At 38.9% G+C, this 21,608-nt stretch overlaps 1 protein-coding gene across 1 annotated transcript in view; it reads right to left on the reverse strand.

Moving 5' to 3' along the window:
* The window catches only part of C8A (complement C8 alpha chain), a 96,620-nt gene that overhangs the window by 15,624 nt on the left and 59,388 nt on the right, over window positions 1-21,608 (reverse strand). The window contains exons 8-9 of the mRNA XM_007480523.2: window positions 12,249-12,365; window positions 10,428-10,585 (exon numbers count right to left, since the gene is read on the reverse strand). Of these exons, the coding sequence (XP_007480585.1) occupies window positions 10,428-10,585; window positions 12,249-12,365 (275 nt within the window). The remainder of the gene's footprint in view (window positions 1-10,427; window positions 10,586-12,248; window positions 12,366-21,608) is intronic.

Genomic DNA, 21,608 nt, shown 5'->3' on the forward strand with positions numbered 1-21,608 from the left:
GCACTGAGTTCAAATTTGACCTAAGATACGTACTGTCTATGTGACTGTGTGACCCAAGGCAAGTCACTTCACCTTATAGGTTTTAGTTTCTTCATCTGTCAAATAAGTTGGAGAATTAAATGGCTAACCACTCCAGTGTCTTTGCTGAGAACACCCCAAATGGGGCCACAGAGTCAGCCACTACTGAAAATGGCTGAACAACAACAAAAGCAATGGAAAATAGACATACTGGGGTCACAAAGATGCAGATGTCCTCAAAGGCTTTATGCTTTTACCCTTCCATAGTTGAAAGTCACTTCTAACTCTCATAAGATCATAGATCTCTTCTAAATTTGATTATCTTCATTTGACAAATCTGGATGGTGAAGTGACTCCGTGTGCTTGTGGAGGAAGTATCTGGACCAGCATTCGCACTCAGGGGTCCTGACTCCAAGCTCACTCATTTTCCACTAGAGTCTTTGGCTCATTATTTGGGATAGCTCTGACTGTTTTTCAGTATTTCACTGTCATATTGAAACCCATTTTCGATTGCTAGAGTGGGTGGAATCCCATTAATCCTAGTTCTGCCTTATGAAGCCTCATGAAAAAAGGCACAAGTCATTTGTGTTCCCACATTATAACCCATTAAATATTTTACTGGGGGTGAGTAATCCCCCCCCAATTACATGTAAAAACAGTTTATAACATTTGAAAAATACTTTGACTCTTGAATTATTTCCCCTCTTCTCTCCCTCCCACCGAGATGGTAAGCAATCTCACAGATTTTCCATGTAAAATCAGGTCAATCAATTTTCCACATTACTATTGCTTTCATTGCATTTCCCCATTATTCCATATTCCATTTGGGGAAAGGAAACATAAACCCCCAAAATTAAGAAAGTGAACAAAGCTTGCTTTGGACTGGATTCAGATTCCTCAAGTTCTTTCTGTGGAAACACTCATCAAATAAATATTTGGAACAGAGATCTTGTCCTCTCACAATCTCCTCCTCTCCTCGTGGCTCTGGGTTATTGCTATTAGTTGTTCTTTGTACTCAAGAGGGACCAAAATAATGTCACTGGCGATGTCTTCTGACTCGAGCACCAATTGGACTTCAATGAGGCAGGGTTGAACAAAGTCATCAACCTCACTCTCTCTTCCACAGTGGCAAGTCAGAGTGGAAGACAAAAATGACCGACCAGGGATGCTAATTATTATTTTATAACTATTACTATTATTAATGATCAGTACTAGTAGTAGTAGTGGTGGTAGTCATAATAATAATATCTATCAAAGAGAGCCTTTATATCATACTTACTCAGTACTAGGCACTGTGCTAAGCACTTTACAAATATTATCTTATTTGATGCTCACAACATTCCTGTAGGTTAGTTGCTACTAAGTTTCCCATTTTATAGTAGAGGGAACTGAAACAAAAAGAAGATAGGTAACTTGCTCAAGGTTATACAGCTAATAAGTATTGGAGTCTGAATTTGAACTCAGGCCTTCCTGCCTCTAGGACCACTGCACCATCTAGCTGTTAATACCTTGAAGCACCACTGGATAATAGAAATCTTATGACTGGAGGCAAAGAATTTGAATTCTAGTCTTACTATTAACCTTACTGGCTATGGGATCTTGGCCAAATCATATTACTGCTGTGACCTTGTTTCCTCACCTGTGAGGTAGGTACTGGTGATCATCACTGTACAAGAGAGGAAAGACTCAAGATGGCTCCTCCAAGGCCACTAAGCAATAAGTGATGGAGTTTAGGAGTCCAGATCTCCTGATCCAAGGTTCAAAAAGGTTCCCATAATAGCATGTGACTTTTTTTAAACACTTACCCTCCATTTTAGAATCAATACTATGTATTGGTTCCAGGGCAGAAGAATGATAAGGGTCAAGGAATGGGGTTTAAATGACTTACACAGAGCCACACAGTTAGGCAGTGTTTGAGTACAGATTTGAACCCAGGACCTCCCATCTCTAGGCCTGCACTCTATCCACTGAGCCACCTCACTACCCCCTAACATATGCAATTTCAAAGATACATGGTATAAAATTACCATGACTATGGAGTCACCAGACCTGAGTTCAAGTCCTGACTTGATTATATAGTGTCTGTGTGACCTTGGAAAAATGGAATTTAGCTTTGGCCTCAAGTTCCTTATCTGTAAAATGTGGTCATTGGACTGGATGATATCTGGGTTCTTTTCAAGTTCTAGACTTATGAGCCTCCAATCTGAGAGCTAGAGGGGTAGTCAGACAACTTGGGTTTAGATTTGAACTCTGCAACTCACCATCATCATGAACTTGAGCACATCACTTAACTTCTCTGAACCTCAGTTTCTTCATCTCTCAAATGAGAGAAGGTAGAGATAGCTAGACTCCATGTTTCCCCTAACTGGCTTTATAAAGTTTTATAACATTTAATTTCTTTTCTAGGCAATTCCTACTTTAGGGATCATTTGGTCAAAAAGTTTTATTATAGATAAGAAAAGAGATTGGTGCAAAGAAGCAACTTGCCCAAAGCCACTCAGCTGGTCAGTGGCTGGGCCAGGAACAGAGCCCAGTACGCATGACAATCTGATTGGAAAAGAGGAGAAACATCCTTCTTGCAAAACAAAGGGTATGACAAGGACACCAGTGAACAACTACTGATGACCTTGAATGGAGCCCTGGGAAACTGTGCACAAAGACTTTGAGCAAATAAACCTGGAGCTGAGATAAGGAATTTTCCAGAAGACAGGACAGCCCAGCAGTGGCCCGAAGCCATGGGCATAATTGTAGGGCTGCTCAGACAGCCAACTGAGAGGTTGCCAATTGGTTTTCAGGAAGATTGCAGAGAATTTGGCCACCAATTGCTGGGGAATTTGCAGAAGAAATGGGGTCACCCCACAGCTGTGAGGGTGGCCGTTAGGAAAAGATGTTTCTTACTAATGGAGCCTCTTATCTCCAGGGCCAGCCGCAGCCTGTGGGACAATTTTCCATTTACCCTGCTAATGGGGTTGAGGGTCGGAGGGAGCTCAAGCTACTTCTATCATGTGCCCCCCACCATTGTTTGCTCAGCTTTGCTTTTGATAGATGAGAGAGAAAGAAGGACAGAGACAGAGAGACACACAGAGACATGCAGAGACAGAGAAAGAGAGAAAGAAAAAGACAGATGGAGAGGAGGAAATGAGAGGGGGGAAAGCAAGGAGAGTCAGAGGAGATACAAAGAGAGACACACAGAGAGATACATAGAAAGAGAGAGAGCATCCTTAGGGAGAAAGGCAAGATTAGATAACAATTATAGAAAGCTTAAGTTCACTTAAACCATCCATTCATTTTATAGACAAGGAAACTAAGCAGGTGAAGTGTTGTTATTTCATCTAGGAAGTGAAGCCCAAAGACTTGAAGTCCAGAGTTACAAAGGTAGAAAATGAGAGGGACAGAATTAAAATCCAGGTCCTTTGACTAAAAATACAGGTGAGGAAATTGAAGCCAACATAACAGGAAGTGACTTATCCTGCTGTCTCCTGTCTACCTATCCAAATAAATCTAAGTAATCCTTCTATGCAAATTTTAAGCTCCCATCTCCATAAAGTCTTACCTGATTGTTTCCTCTTCTTTTTTTCTGAAATTTTGGCTAAGAAAACTCAATTCTCACAAGAAGTTCCCTGTGTGTGACCTGTGGCAAATAACTGAATTTCTTTGAACCTCAATTTCCTCATCTAAAAAATGAGGGCATTTGACTCTCTAAGATCTAATATCAGAGAATAATAAAATATTGTAAAATTGAAGGGTTTGAAGGGGCCTCAATGGCAATCTAGTATAAATTATTTGCCCTTCCTCAGTTAATAAACATTAAATATCTACTGTGTCAGACACTCTGCAAAGCACTGACACAAAGAAAAGCAAAAGATAAACCCTGCCCTCAAGAAGCATACAATCAAATGATAAAGATAACAGAGTAAAAAGAAATTGAAAAGAGGAGAGTGCCACTGACAGGGGCATAAAATAAAGGCCTGTCGTTAGGTGGGAGAAGATCAGATGGCTGCACTGATCTGCCTCTTAAAATGGAAGACCTTGGAGGAACTCTCCAATGACGACTTTTTACCCTCTCCAATAAGAAGCAGGAGAAATCCCATGGCCAGGGGATAGTGAGAAGGAGTGGATTTCAATCTTTCTGGAAGATGAGTTACTGAAGACATTGGTGAGGTTCAAGACATCAGATGAGTGGGAGATGAACTCTCCTAAATAAGGATATCCTCTATGACATCTGGGACAGCCAAGTGGCAAAGTGGATAAAGTATTGGATCTGCAGTCAGCAAAATTCAACTTTTTGCGCTCAAATCTGATCTCAGACATTTACTAGGTATGTGACTCTGGGTAAGTCACTTAACACTGTTTACCTTGGTTTCCTCATCTGTAAACTGAGTTGGAAAAGGAAATAGCAAATCACTCTGGTATCTTTGCCAAGAAAAATCCAAATGGGGTCATGAAGAACTGGACATGAGTAAAAATGATTGAATTGTGGTATCTCCAATAAATGATCAACTTTCCTTTGGTTGAAGGCCTCCAGGAGTGAAAAACCTCCCCCTTCCATTCAAGTGTTGCATAAGAATATGAAGAGGTTATTTGTTTGTTTTTAAATAGTGAGGTGGCCTTTGAGCCAAGAATACTTGGCTTCATCTTTCCACAGCTTTCCCACATTGCTCCTATAATACTTCAGCTCTCAATGACAAAACAGAACGAGTATAAACCCTCTTCTATTTCACAGTCCTTCTCATACGTGAAGATAATTATGAGGTTCACTTCTGATTCTAAGGCCTTTAGGAGTATGATGGGAAAGCCAAGTGCCAATCTCTGAAGCTTTTATAGTGAGTTGCTGACCAGAGTGCTGACCTTGTTGGCTTGTCAGACCACCTTATACCTGTATGCAGCTATAAGGGACTATTCCTTTCCAGGTAGCTCTCATCAGAGCCTGATGGGGCCTTTGGACCATACAGTCTTGAGTCTTGATAGACTCAGCTGATACCACTGGTCCTTGTGAACTGCCCACTTTGGTAATCTGGCTCAAGAAGAAATTCATACACCAGGGAAATGACCATCAAAGTTTATGCTGTGGGAGCAGCTGGGTAGATCATTGGATTGAGAGCCAGACCTAGAGATGGGAGGTCTTAGGTTCAAATTTGGCCTCAGACACTTTCCAAATGTGTGACCCTGGGCAAGTCACTTAACCCTGTGACCACGAAAATGTAAGTTTCAAAACTGTGACTTGCCAAAACTGTAAAGATAATTTTAGTGTCTTGAATTAAATAAAAAATAAGTGGTCGTCATGGGAAAAATTCCCAAATATGAAAATACCCAATCAGCCAAAATGGCCTAGGCCTGAGCTTTAAGAGAGACTAGTTAGTTTTTTATCCACTCACCACAAGATTTTATCCCAAGCAAAACTCCAGCTAAGTTCAGAGAGCCAGCTCCTCCACACTAACTCCAAAACTCCAACTACTCCAAACTCCCTCCAGTCTGAACTCCCCCTACATTCAGAGAACCAGCTCCTTTTAAAGAGAAATTTCTCTTATGTCACCTCCCCTAAATTTTCACATCTACCAATCACAGTAGATGTTTTCCCCAGTACTGACCATTCTTAATTCACATCTTCTTTTGTTATCACCTTCTCTGAGTAGACTAAAACTTCACACCTCTTGCTAAGCTTCCCCTTTGTAAGTTGCTTGACCTATTAGTGATTAATTAACCTTTATAGGTACTTAGCACTCTTTTGTATTAGATCTAAAAATAGACCTAGCTTAAGGTTCTATCTTTAATGTAAGTATGAGTTAGGAACTTTTTCATTGTTCAGTAAGGAGTTTACAACTTTATCTTCCCCTAAAGTATGCCTAAGTATGGGTGGAGTGATGTTAAAATTCCCAGTATATTCCTGATCAAGTACCTCTGTTTGTTACAATAAGGGAATAGTCTTCACAAAAATCTTCTAAGGTAGAGTCTGAGCAGTTTTAAGATTCACAACCCCCATTGCCTAACCCTTACCACTCTTCTGCCTTGGAATCAATACACAGTATTGATTCCAAAAAATTTATGCTGTCTTAGGGGAAAAGAAAACAAGGCATATCTTCCTGGAATTATTACAGAAGGTCCTGATTAAGGGAAATACCCTCATATTCACAATACATTGGATACAGAGGGGCAGATTTTCTTGGGTGTTCTAAATCTCACACAAGCTTCCATATAGAGTATCAACTTCCACTCATAATGTACTAACTCCCTATCCAAAGAGGGTAAAGGCCAAGCACCATAACCAATAGTAGGGTGCTCCTTGGACTCATTTATACAACATTAAATCGGTTGATATTTGGACAGGACTGATAGATAATCTAAGGACAGGTTGATACCAATTATTATTAAAAAAAAAACTTACCTTCCATCTTGGAACCAATAATTTGTATTGGCTCCAAGGCAGAAGAGCAGTAAGGACTAGGATGTGGTGATTAACTGACTTGGCCAGGGTCACACAGGTAGGTAGAAAGTATCTAAGGCTGGATTTGAACCTAGGACCTCCCATCTCTAGACATGGCTCTCAATCCACTGAGCAATCCAGCTGACCCCCCTCCCCCATAGACCAATGATTGTTGAAAACTGGTTCTTAACTTTAGCTTTAGCCTCTAGTTCTAGGAATTCTGCTTTAGAGCTATAGTCACCGGCATCTACGAAAGTGCCTTTCTACTGACATAAATAAAAAGATGTTATTATGGCAGCAGCATGGGCTCAGAGGAGGCAGCAAAGGGGCCCTGACTGCTGATGGTCATAATATAGTGAAAAGAGTGCTGAACTGAAAGTCAGAAGAAACCTGGAATGGAATCTATGAGCCTTAGCTACGTGACTCTGAACCTCTCTGAGTGGTATTTTCCTCACTTGTAAAATAGAGGCAATAACACTTACAGTATTTACTTCCCTGGGCTATTGTGAGGATTAAATGAAATAAGGCATATAAGGGGCCTGGGAAACTTTAAAAGGCTATAGAAATGTCGATTATTATTATCTCTGACTCTGTCCTCTCAACATGTTTACAAATCTTTTGGTGTCTCATAGCTCGGAGTACATAAGCTAAAAGTAAATACTTACAGGAACTGATCCTTTAAGAAATTGGAATTCTGTAGTGTGTGCTGGTCTAACCCCCATTGTTGGTGGAGCAGGTTATTTATGTCTTGTCTTTGTCAAGGGGTAGTTATCACCAAGCCAACAGAGGCATGACACACTTTTGATCTCTCATGGAGAGGTCCACAGATAATGTTCTCTCATGTTGGTCCACAGATAATGTTCAAGACTAGAGAGAACAGAGGATTGTGCTATGGGTTGAACAATCCATGTCAGTGTCTTGGGATTAAATATGATTTACAATTGAAACCATTGCTCAACTTCTACCTGAAACACGATTTCTGACTCTCAACTACCTTTAGAGGAAAGCTTTCTCCATTCCCCATAGTTGCAAATGCCTTCTCACCATCAATAAAATAAAAATTGATTTTGTGTATATTTTGTATATACTCATACATGTACATGTCATCTCACCCGGTGGAATACAAACTCCTGAAGGGCAGGTATTATTTCCTTTTTGTATGTATCCAAGCCCTTTGAGTGTTACTTGACACTTAGATGGATTGATAGATACACCAGTGAAAAGAGTGACCCTTGCAGGAAGCCAGCCAGCTGTCCTATCAGCCAGCCACTCTCTGAACATATTGACAAATTTGTTTTACTTTTTACCTCCTCCAAGTCTTCCTCTTCTTTGGGTCCTTAAATCTTCCTTGGGAACACAGCAAGTGATATATTTATTGTTCACCAAGACCATAATTCTCAATCTCTACCTTGAAGTTTTCTTCAAGGAAAGCACAAAATTTGGCTTTTGGCCATAAAAGTTTTCAGAATTCTTTGGACATGAATTTTTCAGTTTAGGCCCAAATCACTCATCACTCAGTGTTGGCAATTTCTAGCCTCTCCACAAATTTTAGGAGCTTGAAACATCAGTTTCTCAATTATTGGCAGAGAAACAAAATTAACGTTGATCCATGCTGCTTCTTTCTAACACATACAGTGTTTTCCATTCATTTATCACTGAAAGAAGAGTGTTGAAATCAACCCTTGGTTAAGATATATTTGTGTATCTCAAAAGAAGGAGCCTGTCTATTCCATTTTGAATAAGTTTGTGTTGCTTTTGGAAATAGATCTGAGATTTCATCAGTTTGGGGAAACATCTTCCCTCAATGCAGATCAGCAAATATTCAACAACGTCCAGTCACAGGGTTGCCAGGTGCCTTGTTAAGCCACTTGCCTATGGTCACACAACTATCAAGTATAAGAGTGAAGAACACTTGAATTTAAGTTTTTCTAACTGCTATGCAATTCCTTCTTACCTGTGTATAATCTAAACATAGGTATTGGAGCTCTTATTTCACTGTTATATGGAACACCCAGATAAGGATGTTCTCTTCCCTCTACAAATCCTGGTCCATTCCTTTCCTGTAACTTATAGTCTAAGAAATTTGCCTAGGGGAGTGAGAGGCTAAATGACTTGTCTAAGGTCACATAACTAGTATATATCAGAGGCAAGAGTTGGATTTGGGTTTTTCTGGCATCAAGGCTCACTATAATCATATTCTATACTGCTTCCCCTCCCACCTATACCTGTAAGGGTGGGGCTCCACTGATTATTCTATCCAATCAAAAGTAATTATTTTTGTTATCTTTCTTTAAATCAAATAATCAGGAAGAGAATATGAATAGTTTCTCTATGCCTCCTTTAGCCAGTCAAAACCATTATCAGAGAAATTGGGTTATTCTCTCTCTCTCTTTCTCTCTCTCTCTCTCTCTCTCTCTCTCTCTCTCTCTCTCTCTCTCTCTCTCTGTCTCTGTCTCTCTCTGTCTTTCTCTCTGTCTGTCTGTCTCTTTCTGTCTCTGTCTCTGTCTCTGTCTCTCTCTGTCTCTCTCTCTGTCTCTCTGTCTCTTTCTGTCTCTGTCTCTGTCTCTCGCTCTCTCGCTATATATATGTATATATAAGGAAGCAAACTGTCTCAGAACCAATGGGAAAGTTTCTGAGGGATTGGAATTGAAAAGGCTGAAATGTCATACTAGGACACTTTTCAGGGATAAAAGAAATATTAAGTTGTGGCAGTGAAGGGGAAAGCTGTTGATTCTACAGCTATCTTGGAGCATATATCCAGGTAACAGATATCCCAAGAAAAGGTCAGCTCTTTCCCCCAAAGTCCCCATCCAGTGCCTGTCTATACATAGTTACTCTAATAAAAACCTACTGCTCTTACCCAAACATTTCTAATAAGTGGAATTTTGCCTCTACCACAAAGAGATTGGGGATTACAGAAGCAGAGACAAAGAAAGGAGAGAGACAGAGACAGACAGAGAGACAAAGAGAGATAATGTTAGGCAAAAAAGCATAACTGTTTAAATGTTAGGGAATTTCCTAACTAGGGACTCCGGGAATGCACTTGATCACACAACTGTTAGTCAAAAAAATCCCCAAACACTGACAGCCCAAGAGGGGTGAACCAGGTATAGTCAGAAGCCATTACATTGTGCCCAAACACCCAGGCTTAAAATTAGCTGATCTTTTTTCTAGGCAGTTACACTAATTTCTGAACATCCAATAAAAAGAATTTTCTTTACTTTTTCATCCTGCCGTAAACCTTTGTGAGCTAATGGCTCAAAAAACTGTGATTTATCACTGTAACTCATCATCATCCTAGCATCCCTTTGAGAGATCTCTGAAAGTGGGGTACAAATCTGATCTGAAGGTCATTTTCTCACTTGCCTCCTTGATATCCAGATCCTCAATGGTGCTCTGCAGGACTTTACACCTTTATCTCTGGAACTCTGTACTAGGGCCCTAGTGCCATCTCTAACTGTGCCTCATTTGTTTCTCTGGCCATATTCTTGCTAGCCTCCCTGCCACCCCAAGTACACCCTTACAAAGTTAAACATTTTTAAATATAAAAATGGGTGAATTGGATATTGAATTATATTATCCTTCAAAAGCTTTAATCAGGACAGATTTTAAATGGAACACTCAGTTGGATAGAGAAGCCCTTTCTTATTTGCATATTATGTTTCCTCTAGATAGTAGAAGGATAATGATAGAATGGAACCCAACCCTGAGGACATTCTTGGAGTTATCAGTGCCTTACTTCCCAAGACCCACCGAGAAGGATTGAGGCAGTGACCAGATATGAAGTTTCTAGTCTGGTTCACCTCAGGGGCTGTGGGTGAGAAATGGACTCCCTCTGGTGAAGCAGAGGGGAGGCTACCAGGTCAGCTCCCCGTTACATTTAATCTTGTTCTTTGATGGACTCATAATAAAAAATATGAAATGATTTGGTCTGCTTCACTTTCATTCCTTCTGGCCCTGGAGTTTCTTCAACTGAGAAAAGACTTACCTCAAAATCAATAACAGCAGGATTATCCTTTAACGACCTCCCCCAGGAAAGATACGTCTCAGCTGTCCAGCTGTTGGAGAGGCCAGAGCTTGGTGCAGTGGTTCCACCACGCACACGTGATATGACGTCCCTAACACCCATGTCTTTCAAAGCCTTTTCTGCCATGAGATGAAAAATAGAGGCCAGTTCGTTTAATGTAAATTCTATTCAGTTTAAAAAAAAAAACTCATTATGCACCCAGTGTCTGCTGAGTGCTTTGCTAGGAATTGAGGGAAATTGAAGAAAACTTGGGCCTTGACCTCATGGAACTTAGAGTGGGGCAATCTTACTCCAAATAATTCTATGCAAAATGAAATGTCATAAGTGCTTTAGAGGTATGGAAAGGGACCATTGGAAACCCAAGGAAAGACTAGCTAGGCTCAGAGATTGTGTAATGAAAATGATTTGTTCATCTATTTTTTCAACAAAGATTTTGTGAAATACCTACTGTGTGAAGGACACTATCCTCTGAGGAGAGATACAAAGTTGGGAGAAGACAGTCATCCTACTCTCACAAAGATGACAGTTATATCAGGTAGATGAACTAAATGGGTTTGTGATAAAAGTATAATCACATGAAATCCATTGCTGTTGTGTTTGGAACTTTCCATTATGGGAATCCCAATGAGGTCTACCCCTGGGCTCTGCTTGGATAGACTTTATGACTAGGAGATCACCCTTCTGAATGGACTCAAAAGGAAATTCTATACACATGGACTGAACTGTGTCAAAAAAAAAAAAAAGGTAAAATGAAACATAAGAGAGGATTGAGCTAGTGTTTCCATGGCCTTCAAGAAAGGACTCGAAAACTTAGCTCTGTGATGATCAAGTGAAGCAGTTCAGCTAGAAGTCCCTGCTCTGGAAATCTTTGTTTTCTCAGTACCTAGCATTGGACCTGGTATATTGTAGGCAATACATGTTTGTTAATTGGCTGGTGAATGTTAATTGACTAGGGCTCAGTAAAGGCATAGAGCTCTGGACTTAGAATCAGGAACACATGAGTTCAAATCCAGCCTCAATCAATCACTAGCTATGTAGCCCTGAGTGAGTGACCTAACTTCTATCAGCCTCACTTCTCTCATTTGTAAAACGGGGATAATAATATCTACCTTCTGAGATGGCTGTGAAGTTCAAATGAAATAATATATTAAAAGCACTTTGCAAACCTTACTCTAAAAATATTAATTGTTATTGATATTAATAGAGAAACCACAGCTGAGGACTAGCTGAGGGGATTCCTCCCTAGATACAAGGATGTCCATCTTATCATGTGTAAGTAGCATCTATTCTATGCCACTTGAGTTTGTGGCTTATTGTTTACATGTGTGTGAAATTCCTATTGCTCCTCCAGCCCTTCCTTTATTGGTGGTTACAGAGGAGAGAATCCAACTACCTTCTGGCCTAATTCTGTTCCTGACTCTACAGATTTTACCATTACCTAGGAGGCTTTTCACCTTAGGAGATCTAGGGAAGGGATGGGAAGGGGAAGGGGAAGGGGAAGGAGAATGGGAAGAGGAAGAGGAAGGGGAAGGGGAAGAGAAGGGAAGGGAGATATAGAAAAGTTCAGATCTCTGAGCACCACATTCCCCAAAAATAGTCATATGCATGGGAGAGGGGGAAGTTCTTTTTAATTGGAGGTCTTAGAAGTCTGGCTGTTTATTAGTTGGATATGTTTATCTGAAGGATTCTTATGCCGATATGAGTTGGATGGAAATCCTGAGGTAATGGTTGTGGAAAACTGTATTTCATGGTAAGTGATTAAGGCATTTGCAAAGGACTCACCATATGATCCATCTCCATCTTTCTTACATTTTGAGCCCATCACCTGACCTTGGACAAACTTGTATTGAAGACCCAGAGAGGCTCCAAAGCAGGAACTTACAGCTTCATCAGTAACCTCTATAAAAAAGAAAAAAAATTGGGAAAAAGAGAAGGGGGAGATGATGAGAGATAGAGCAAAAGGAAGGGGGGGAGTTAAAGAGTAGGGGTCATCCAGCTTGAATGAATCATCTTACTTATAAACAAAAAAATATGAGAAACACAAATTTTATGGTTGATTTCAAGGACAACCCATGACCAAATCATGGACTCTCTCTTGGCAATTATATTCTCACTACACTAGATGGACAATGGGGCTAAACCTCTTCCTAATCTCTAGTATTGTCAAGAGCATTACTATTCTCTCAATCGCCAAGATCAAAACCTTATTGTTATTCATAGCTCCTCTTCCTCACTCATTCTTTAAAGCTCATCAGTTGCTAAAGCTTCTCTTGACCAACCACAGTCTTAGAGTAAGCTCTCATCTTCTTCCTGGACTTTTGAAATAACTTTTTTCCCATTATTTAGGCATCAAACAAAAACAGGCATTTCCATTACCAATGAGCATTTGCAGTAGAACCAAAAACCAAAAAAGAATTTCTTAGGAAACTGTGTATTTTTATTATATATGGCTGTTGATGTGGAATCTAGAAGCCCCCCAAACTTGTAGTCTACTGAGAACTGATAATACCCAGTTTAGTTAGCTTGAAGGTGGAAACCTCTAAGAGTTATAGGAGTTTCCCCTCTGAGGGAAAAGCCCAACTAACAATGGACCCTAAAATAGTTTAGGTGGGGAGGGCTAATCCCATCAGGTGTTAAGTATGGCTTTTTTTTCCAAATGGTTTCTCCTTTTAGGCCAAAGTCCTTTACCAAAGGAGCCTAGCCCTCTGGATGAATCTTTCCCTTTTGTGTCCATTGTAAAACATCAGCCTCTCATTGTTATTCCTGTCTGGGACTCCTCACTTTCTTTGTTACCATTGTAATGCCAATCAACTATCCTCTCTTATTCTCAGGCCCCAGTTCCCCTAAGAAGATAAGAGGCAAGAGGCTCATCTTTAAGGATCTGAAGTGTTATTATTTGAAAGTAGGTTTAGACTTGTTCAGTTCAGGTTAAATAGAAGGAAGGGGAACAACCTGTGAAAACTGGGAGATAGTGTTGTGTAGTGGTTTATTCTGGACTTGGAGTTAGGAAAGCCTAGGTTATCAAACTTTTGCAAGCTATGTGACTCATAGAAGGGAGAGCTGTAAGGTCATGGAGATCAGCAATCTCAATACTCTCCTTTGGCAAAACTGCAAAATTAGAAGGAGAATGAGAAAGGGAATAACTTGCCCAAGGTTACTCAGTAAAATTGTGACACAAACAAGAATAGAATCTAGGTCTTCTTACTCCAAGTCCAAGTCTACCATGACGTAGGGAAAAGAGCACTGAATTTAGTGTCAGAAACCCAAGTTTCAACACAAGATTTGGACATTTATTACTTGTGTAACTTTTGGGAAGCCAGCCCCTTCCTCTTTCTGGGCTTTCATTTCTTCATCTGTAATATGAGGAGCCTAGAAACAAGGAGTATTAGACCTTAAAGGGACACTAGAAATCATATGGTCCTTTTTCCCCCTCATGAATTAAGAAATTATAGAATGAAAATTCTTTTCCATCCCTAGATTTTTTAAACATATAATCCTAAATACCTTACTATTATACCCTCTGTCTATGTACACATCTTCTATTACAGTAATAACAATTTTTAAGAGTTACAGATATAATTTTCCCTATAAGAATATAAATAATTTGACTTTATTGAAATTCTTTTTTTTTTCTCTTTGTTATTTGCCTTTTTGTGCTTCTCTTAAATTTTGTATTTGGGCATCAAATTTTCTGTCTGGTCTTTTCTTCAGGAATGCTTGGAAATCTATTTTATTAAATGACCACACTTTCCCAAAAAAAGAATACAATCAATTTTGATGGGTAGGTGATTCTTGGTTGTAAATCCAGTTCATTTTCCATCCAGAATATCATATTCCAAGCCTTCCAGACCTTCAGTATGGAAAGTGCCAGATCCTCTGTAATCCAGACTTTGACTATTTGAATTATTCCTTTCTGTCTGCTTGAAGTATTTTTTTCCTTGACCTAGAAGCTCTTGATCTTGGCTATAATATTCCTAGGAGTTATCATTTGGGGATTTATCACCAGAGTTAATCTATGGATTAATTTAATTTCTATTTAACCCTCTTGTTCAAGAATATCAGGACATTTTTAGATGATTTCTCATAATAGGATGTCTAGACTGTCTTTCTGGTCATGATTTTTCAGGTGGTCCAATAATTCTTAAATTATCTCTCCTGAATCTATTTTCTAGGTCAGTTGTTTTTTTTTTAATGAGATAACTTCATATTTGCTCCTATTTTTCCATTCTTTTGATTTTGTTTATTTTTTCTTGATGTCTCATAAAATCATTAGTTTCTATTTGCCCAATCTAATTTTTAAAGACTGAATTTCTTCCATGAACTTTTGATCCTCCTTTTCCATTTGGTCCATTCTTCTTTTCATGGGACTTTTTTCTTCATTGGATTTTTTTGTCTCTTTTTCCAGTTGAACAATTTTGCTTCTTAAAAAAAAAATTATTTTCCCCATTTTTCTTTGACCTGTCTTATTTGATTTTTTAATGCCATTTTGAGTTCTTCCAGTGATTGAGACCAATTTCCATTTCTCTTTGAAATTTTGGAAGTGGTTGCTTGGATATAACTCTACCCTATTGACTCTGTGCTTTGCTCTTTGTCTCCAGAGATATTTTCTAGTGTGAGGCTTTTTTTTTGCTCGTTTTTCCAGCCTTTCTCCCACCCCCCAAACTAGAAATCCTTAAAGCAGCTTATTCTGTCTCCTCTACTGATGGCTTCCTCTGAGTTATTTTCCCTGGGGCTAGGTATTCACTGCAATGCAGGCTGGAAAGGACCAAGCACTATAGACTTCTAGGCCTCACTGCAGTTTGGTGCCAGGGCATGGGATTTCAACAGGTTGGTCTGGAGTATGGAGTGCTCTGTTGTTCATAAATCCAGGGTCCCAGGATCCTAAAGTTGGCTTATGCTCAGTTTTGGAATCTGGCATAGTAGTTGGGGGGTTGGTTGGCCAGCATATCTCTGTGCACATTTTTGCTTATGGTTCCCCCTTATTCAATCAAAATCAACTCTCTATGCCTACCTTTCAAAGTTTAATCAAGGGATAACCCTCTTACTCCATCTTGCTATTGGTTTTTGACTCCTGTTGATTTGAGGTGCTTTTTAAGAATTATTTTACAAGAATTGTCAGAATGGTTTCAGCTTTTGCTGTTACTAAGCCACCATCTTGGTTCCACCCCCTGCCAGAATCTAAGCTCCTTGAAGGCAGGGTCTGTTTCACTATTGTCTTTGTATACCAATACCTAGCTTGAGGTGTGACATAAGTCAAATCTTACTAAATGATTCCTGAATAGCTTGAAAAAATAGTTTAATATATTATTTCAACTTCAATTGAAACATCAACAAGCATTTATTAAGCACCTATTATAGAATTGGCAATAAAAATACCAAGTTAAGAAAACTACTGTTCCTCCTCCTGCCCCTTACCTTTTACTGGGGATGCAGTAAAGGATGCAACATAGTCTCAAATTAAAATATATACATATATATATATATATATGTATATATATATATAGGATATAGACCAAATAAATACCAAGTGATCTGGAGAGTCTTTAACCACTGAGAGAATCAGGGAGAGTTTTCAAGATTCAGTTGAATCTTGAAGAGATTCCAAGAAATAGAGACAAGGAGAGCATGCTAGACATGGGAACAACTTCTATGCAAAGGCATGGGGGTAAGGAATGAGATCTCATGAATAGGAAACAATAAGCCATCTGGTTTGATTTAAGCTTGGGTTGACTTGAGTTCATAATTTAGGAGAAATGTGTGATCAGACTGGACAGCTCATCTAGTGCCTAATTGGGAAGGCCTTGAGATGCCACACAGAGGAATTTGTATTTTATTTTAAAGTCAATGTGGGGGGCGGGGGGGAGTGGAAGGACACCAAAGCTCAAGAAGCTTTAAAAATATCACTTCAGCAATTGTATAGAAGATAGATTTGAAGTGGAAGAGACTGGATGCAGAAAAATCAGTAAAAAAAAGTCATTGTAATAGCATAGGAAAGAGCTGATGAGGGCCTAGACTAGTAGAGCATGAGAAGAGAGAAGATACTGCAGAAATGGAATTGACAAACCTAGACTACTGATAGGAAGGGAGAGTGAATAAGAGTTAAGAGTGGAGAATGAGCTCCAGTCTATGAATCTAGGGGACTTGAAGAATGATGGTACTCTTGACAGAAACAGAAAAGGTAAGAGAAGGTGTAAGTTCAAGGAAAAGAGGAGTTATTTCTTCATTATGTTGAGTTTAAGAAGACAGTGGAATGTCTAGATAGAAATGTCTATCAGAGAATAGGATATCAGGGAATGGAGCACAGGAGACAGAAGAGAGATTGATATATAGATTTAGGTTTCCCACTGCTTCACATTGTTATTCAGTGTCCTCCAGAGTTTGGCTCTAATCCATCTTTCCAGAATGATTGCAAATTCTTCCTCCTCAAACAGTTCACATTCCCTTGCTGTTTCTAGTACACATGTCCCATTTACCACCTCAGTCCAGGTTAACCCTTTTGCCTCAAATTGTCTCCATCATCTCTGCTTTTTCAAACCCCCAACTTCCTTTAAGCCTCAGTTCAATGACCACCTACCTTCCCAATTCCTCGAGATGCTGGTGACCACCTCTCATCACAATATGTTTTTGTTGTATCTTATATTTCTTTATTTATGAAAATGTATCTTTTCCTACTAGAATGTAAGCTCAATGAGAATAGGCACGGTCTCACCCTCATATTTGTGTTGGTAATCCTTTACCCAGTTCCTGATACTAATAGGCATTAACCAAATGTCGATTGATTAGGAGATACAAGCATAACGATAACAGTTGAATCCATGGGAGTTGGCAAGATTGCCACAGAATAATAGAAAAAAGATCCCTGAGAAGCAGATATTTTCAAATATTGTCATACTCATTTAATAAATGAAAATGCAGATAGGTTGTTACTTCTAAGAAGCAACATCGTACATCTTACATCTAAGTGTCAGACCCCAAATCCAAATACCTCTCTTCCCCCTCAACAGCTGGTTTAGCTATTGTTGTTTCCACTATAGTTCCTTTTTCAGAGTATCAAACAATTGAGAAGTTGGGAGGTATATTTGAGAACACTTAATTGAATATTCACATTTGATAGATAGAGAAATGGAGACCCAGAGAAATATACAAATTACAAAAATACAAATATACAAATAAGGCAATAAATTACTTAAGGTCACCCAGCTGATCGGCTGAGAGAGCTCCCAAGCTCCTGCTCATTGCCTCATGACAGGGACTGCTGAGTATATCCATAAAAGCACTAAAATGTTTTGTGCTATTGTTTGGGAAAATCCTGAGTGAGGAAAATGCCACTTTGGAGCTTCTGATCATATCAGAGAAACTCTGAGCTCTAGGAGAAGGCAATTGGTTAAGTACCAGCACTTAGCTCTAGGCAGAGGGCTTTTTTTCTGCCAGCCTTCATTTAAGCACTTTTAATTTTTAATGTATTACTAATTAAGGGAGACTTAGCATATTTAATTATTTTGATTAAAAATATTTCAACAGTTATAAACAAAAGTGGGTAAGATGTGCTCCCTGGCAGAAACTCGAGTGATTACTGAGGTGAGTGGTATAGAGGAGTATCTCAGAATTAAAGTTGTTACCAGCTGATTAATTAAGTTAGGAGGTTTCTGTTGGGTAATTAGGTTCACAGAGGTCTGTGAATGGGCTATAATATGCTGTCAGTTCAAACAAACATCATACAATCTCTACTTGATTTGTACAGAGTGGATGAGAGATGGGCTGGACTTTGGAATGAATGATTTTGTAGATAGAATGTTAGAGCCCATATGGATCTGAGAATAGATTATTTCAGTTACCAGGGGTCTAAAGTCAGAGAATATCAGCTGAGGACTTTAAAAGAGAGGATGTCAGGGCTAGGAGGGGTCGATAGGGCAGATAATGTAAGAACTTGGAAAGATCTTAGAACAATGTCAGAGCTAGGAGGGGCCTTAGAACAGAAGGCGTTAGCACCGGGAGAGACCTTAGCATAGAGAATATAAGAGTTGGAAGGGGACCTTAAAAAGGGAATATCAGAGTTGAGAGGGACCTTAGAACAGGGAAATGTCTGAACTGGTTGGGGACCTTAGGACAGAGAATGTCAAAGCTGTCAAGGAATTTAGATTACAGAATATTATGACATAGAATATTAGGACTGAAAAGAATCTTGGAAGTTAATCTAGTTCAAAGCCTTCATTAAGCAAGCAGACAAGAAAATTAAATTGTAGAAAGGGGACACAACTTGCTCCAGCTTACAAAGCTAGTTAATACCAAGGCTAAGATTAGAATCCATGGAAGAGACAGAGCTAAGAAAACAAAGGTTCTCTTAGGTCGTGGTTGAAGTTGGTCATACATAAGGGTGGTATTGGTGGCAATCTAGAGAAAAGCAGAAGTAGCTTTAAAATGGGCAGGGTAGGCAACTATTGCTATAGTATAATTTGACCATAAATGAAGAATTCTCCTTTCGTAGATATTTTTCCACCTAGTACCCTGCTTTCCTAATAGTGACACTATATCTCTTTTAATCATGCACTTCAATCTCAATTCTCCTGCTCTCTCCTCTTGACATCTTCCTTGACACCATTTCTTCCTCTCCCCTCTCCCAATGGTTTGAAAGCATGAAACCTGATCTAATTAATCCTGCCATTGTTCCTGGATGGGTTGTGTCAATCCATTTTCCTTTGGTTTGTTTGTATGTTTTATCGAATTAATTCCCCATGACCATTGTCTCACTTTTTGTGTTGTCTCCCCCAATAAAATGTAAGCTCCTTGAGAAATAGAGATTTTTGCTTTTTTATATTTGAAACTAGTGAAGAGCACAGTGCTTAGAGTCTTGTAAGCACTTAACAAATACTATTTTATGAATTGATTAATTCTGTTCCTACAGTCCATCTAGGATGCTTGACAGCTAAGTTGCAAAATGGATAGTGTTGCACCTGGAGACAGAACAGCTTAAATGCACATCTTGCCTCAGACTCTTACTGAGAGACTCTGGTCAAGTCACTTAATGTCTTTCAGCCTCAGTTTCCTCATTTATAAAATAAGCAATATACAATAATGCAATTACTTTATAGGACTAGTATGAGAATCAAATGAGATAATACAAAATGCTACATAAATTCTAGCTATCATTATGAATATTATACAGTCATTCCTTGATTAGTTGAAGCAAGATTCAATCATTCTCATAGCCTATTTCAATAGCCTATCAACCTATGAACATCTTTCTAATGCAGAGATCTAATATGATCCCTCTTTTAATAACACCCAGGGAATTATCATTTTTTACTGATTAGTCTATACTCTTTAGCCTGTCATCAAAGCTATAAGGCCAATGACATATATATGTATATGTCACTCAAGGTTCTGTAATTTTGCTCTGACCTACCAATCTGATTCCATCTATTACTACTCCTTCACATACTCTCTGCATCCGCTGAACCAGAGAAGCTTACAATTCCCTGGACACATCCTTTACTGTTTCTTTTATGAGGTTTTACTCATTTTGCTCTTTCTACCTAGCATGTAACACTTGTCAACCAAAGTAGGCTGAATCCTTATTTATCTTTCAAGCTCAAATAAAACCTTTCTCTCATGGAGTCATTGATCATGGAGTTGTCTCATGGAGTCATTGATCTTTATCTGGCCCAATCTAATTTAAAAGGAGTCTGTTACTTGAATAAAGCAGGGAAGTATCCTGGAATCTGCTTATATTGATGAGAGTCAATGGTTAAATTTGCAGTATAAGCATTCATATTGGCAATCACTAACTGCTCTACATCAGAGCTCGATCTTATTGAGAAAATAAGACCCATATTTGAATGACAAGCAGAGATAAATAATAATAATTTATAAATAATAAATGAATTATTATTTTTAAAATGAAATTTAGTACAAACTAAGAACTCCAAGTCTCTCATATGACCAATCATGATGTGTGTATGGGGAAGAGAAGGAGGTAGAATTAGAGAGTGACTTTCTATTCTTTAGTATAGTAGAAAGAGTTTCAGACTTGAAATCAGAAAACTTGAGATTCTAGTTTCACACTGTTTATGTCTTCCCTGTGATCAGATAATTTAATCAGTCTAAGATTTTAATTAAAAACAGAAACAAAAAACCTTCTAACAATCTTTAAAACTGGTTTAAATATACTTTCATTGCCTAATTCATACAACTGTTGGGAGGCAAGCACTTTTATGTGCTTTGAAATACTATAACCTCAGTTTCCTCATTTATAAAATTAGACAAGCCATATTTGAATCCCTAACATCACAATGTGATTCATTATCTGACTTATCTCCAGAAAAGACCTACTCTGATATCTAATCACGACACAAAGACAGTCCAAATTCCTCAGAGACCAGGTGCATTAGGCCCTATCAAGTGGGCTCCAGACACACTTTAGATTAAACATGGCCCCAAATCCCCATATTATATTTCCCCACATTCCCTTCCCTCTACCAGATTTCTCTATTTCTGTCAGATACCACTATCTTTCTCATCTCAAGTTTGTAGCAGTGGTCTCAATTCCTCATTCTCCCTTACCTTTGTATATCCCATCAATTGCCAAATCTGGCCATTTCTCCCTTGACAGACTCTCACATATCATATTCCTCTACACATAAATAGTACCCACATTAGTTCAGGTTCTCATCACTCCTCATCTCTACTATTGTAACAGCTTCCTAATTTTCCTCCCAGACTGAAGTCTACCACTGTAGACCATTCTACAAAGGTCTGCTAAAGTAATTTTTCTTCCACACATATGTAAGCAAGTCATTCCCTTACTCAATAACCTCCTGAGGCATCCTATTGTTTTTAGAATCATATATTAACTCTTCTTATTTAGCTCTTAAAGCTCTCCACAAGCTAGCACCCAATATCTTTCCAGATTTTTTGTATATTAGCCCTCTCCCTATTCTGTGTTTCAGTCAAACTGGCCTTCTTTCTCTTTTCCTCACCCATAGCACTGTACTCTTGACTCTGTTGCTTTGCACTAGTCATCCCATACTGCTGAGAGGTATATCCTATTTGCTCTGCTCTGCAAGGACTTTACATTCCAATAGGAGAGTCAAGAAGATCATTTCCACCCCCAGCAACAAGAATAGGAATCTAGAATTTAATGAA

Source organism: Monodelphis domestica, chromosome 2 (assembly GCF_027887165.1).
Source record: "Monodelphis domestica isolate mMonDom1 chromosome 2, mMonDom1.pri, whole genome shotgun sequence".
Classification (NCBI taxonomy): Eukaryota; Metazoa; Chordata; class Mammalia; order Didelphimorphia; family Didelphidae; genus Monodelphis; species Monodelphis domestica.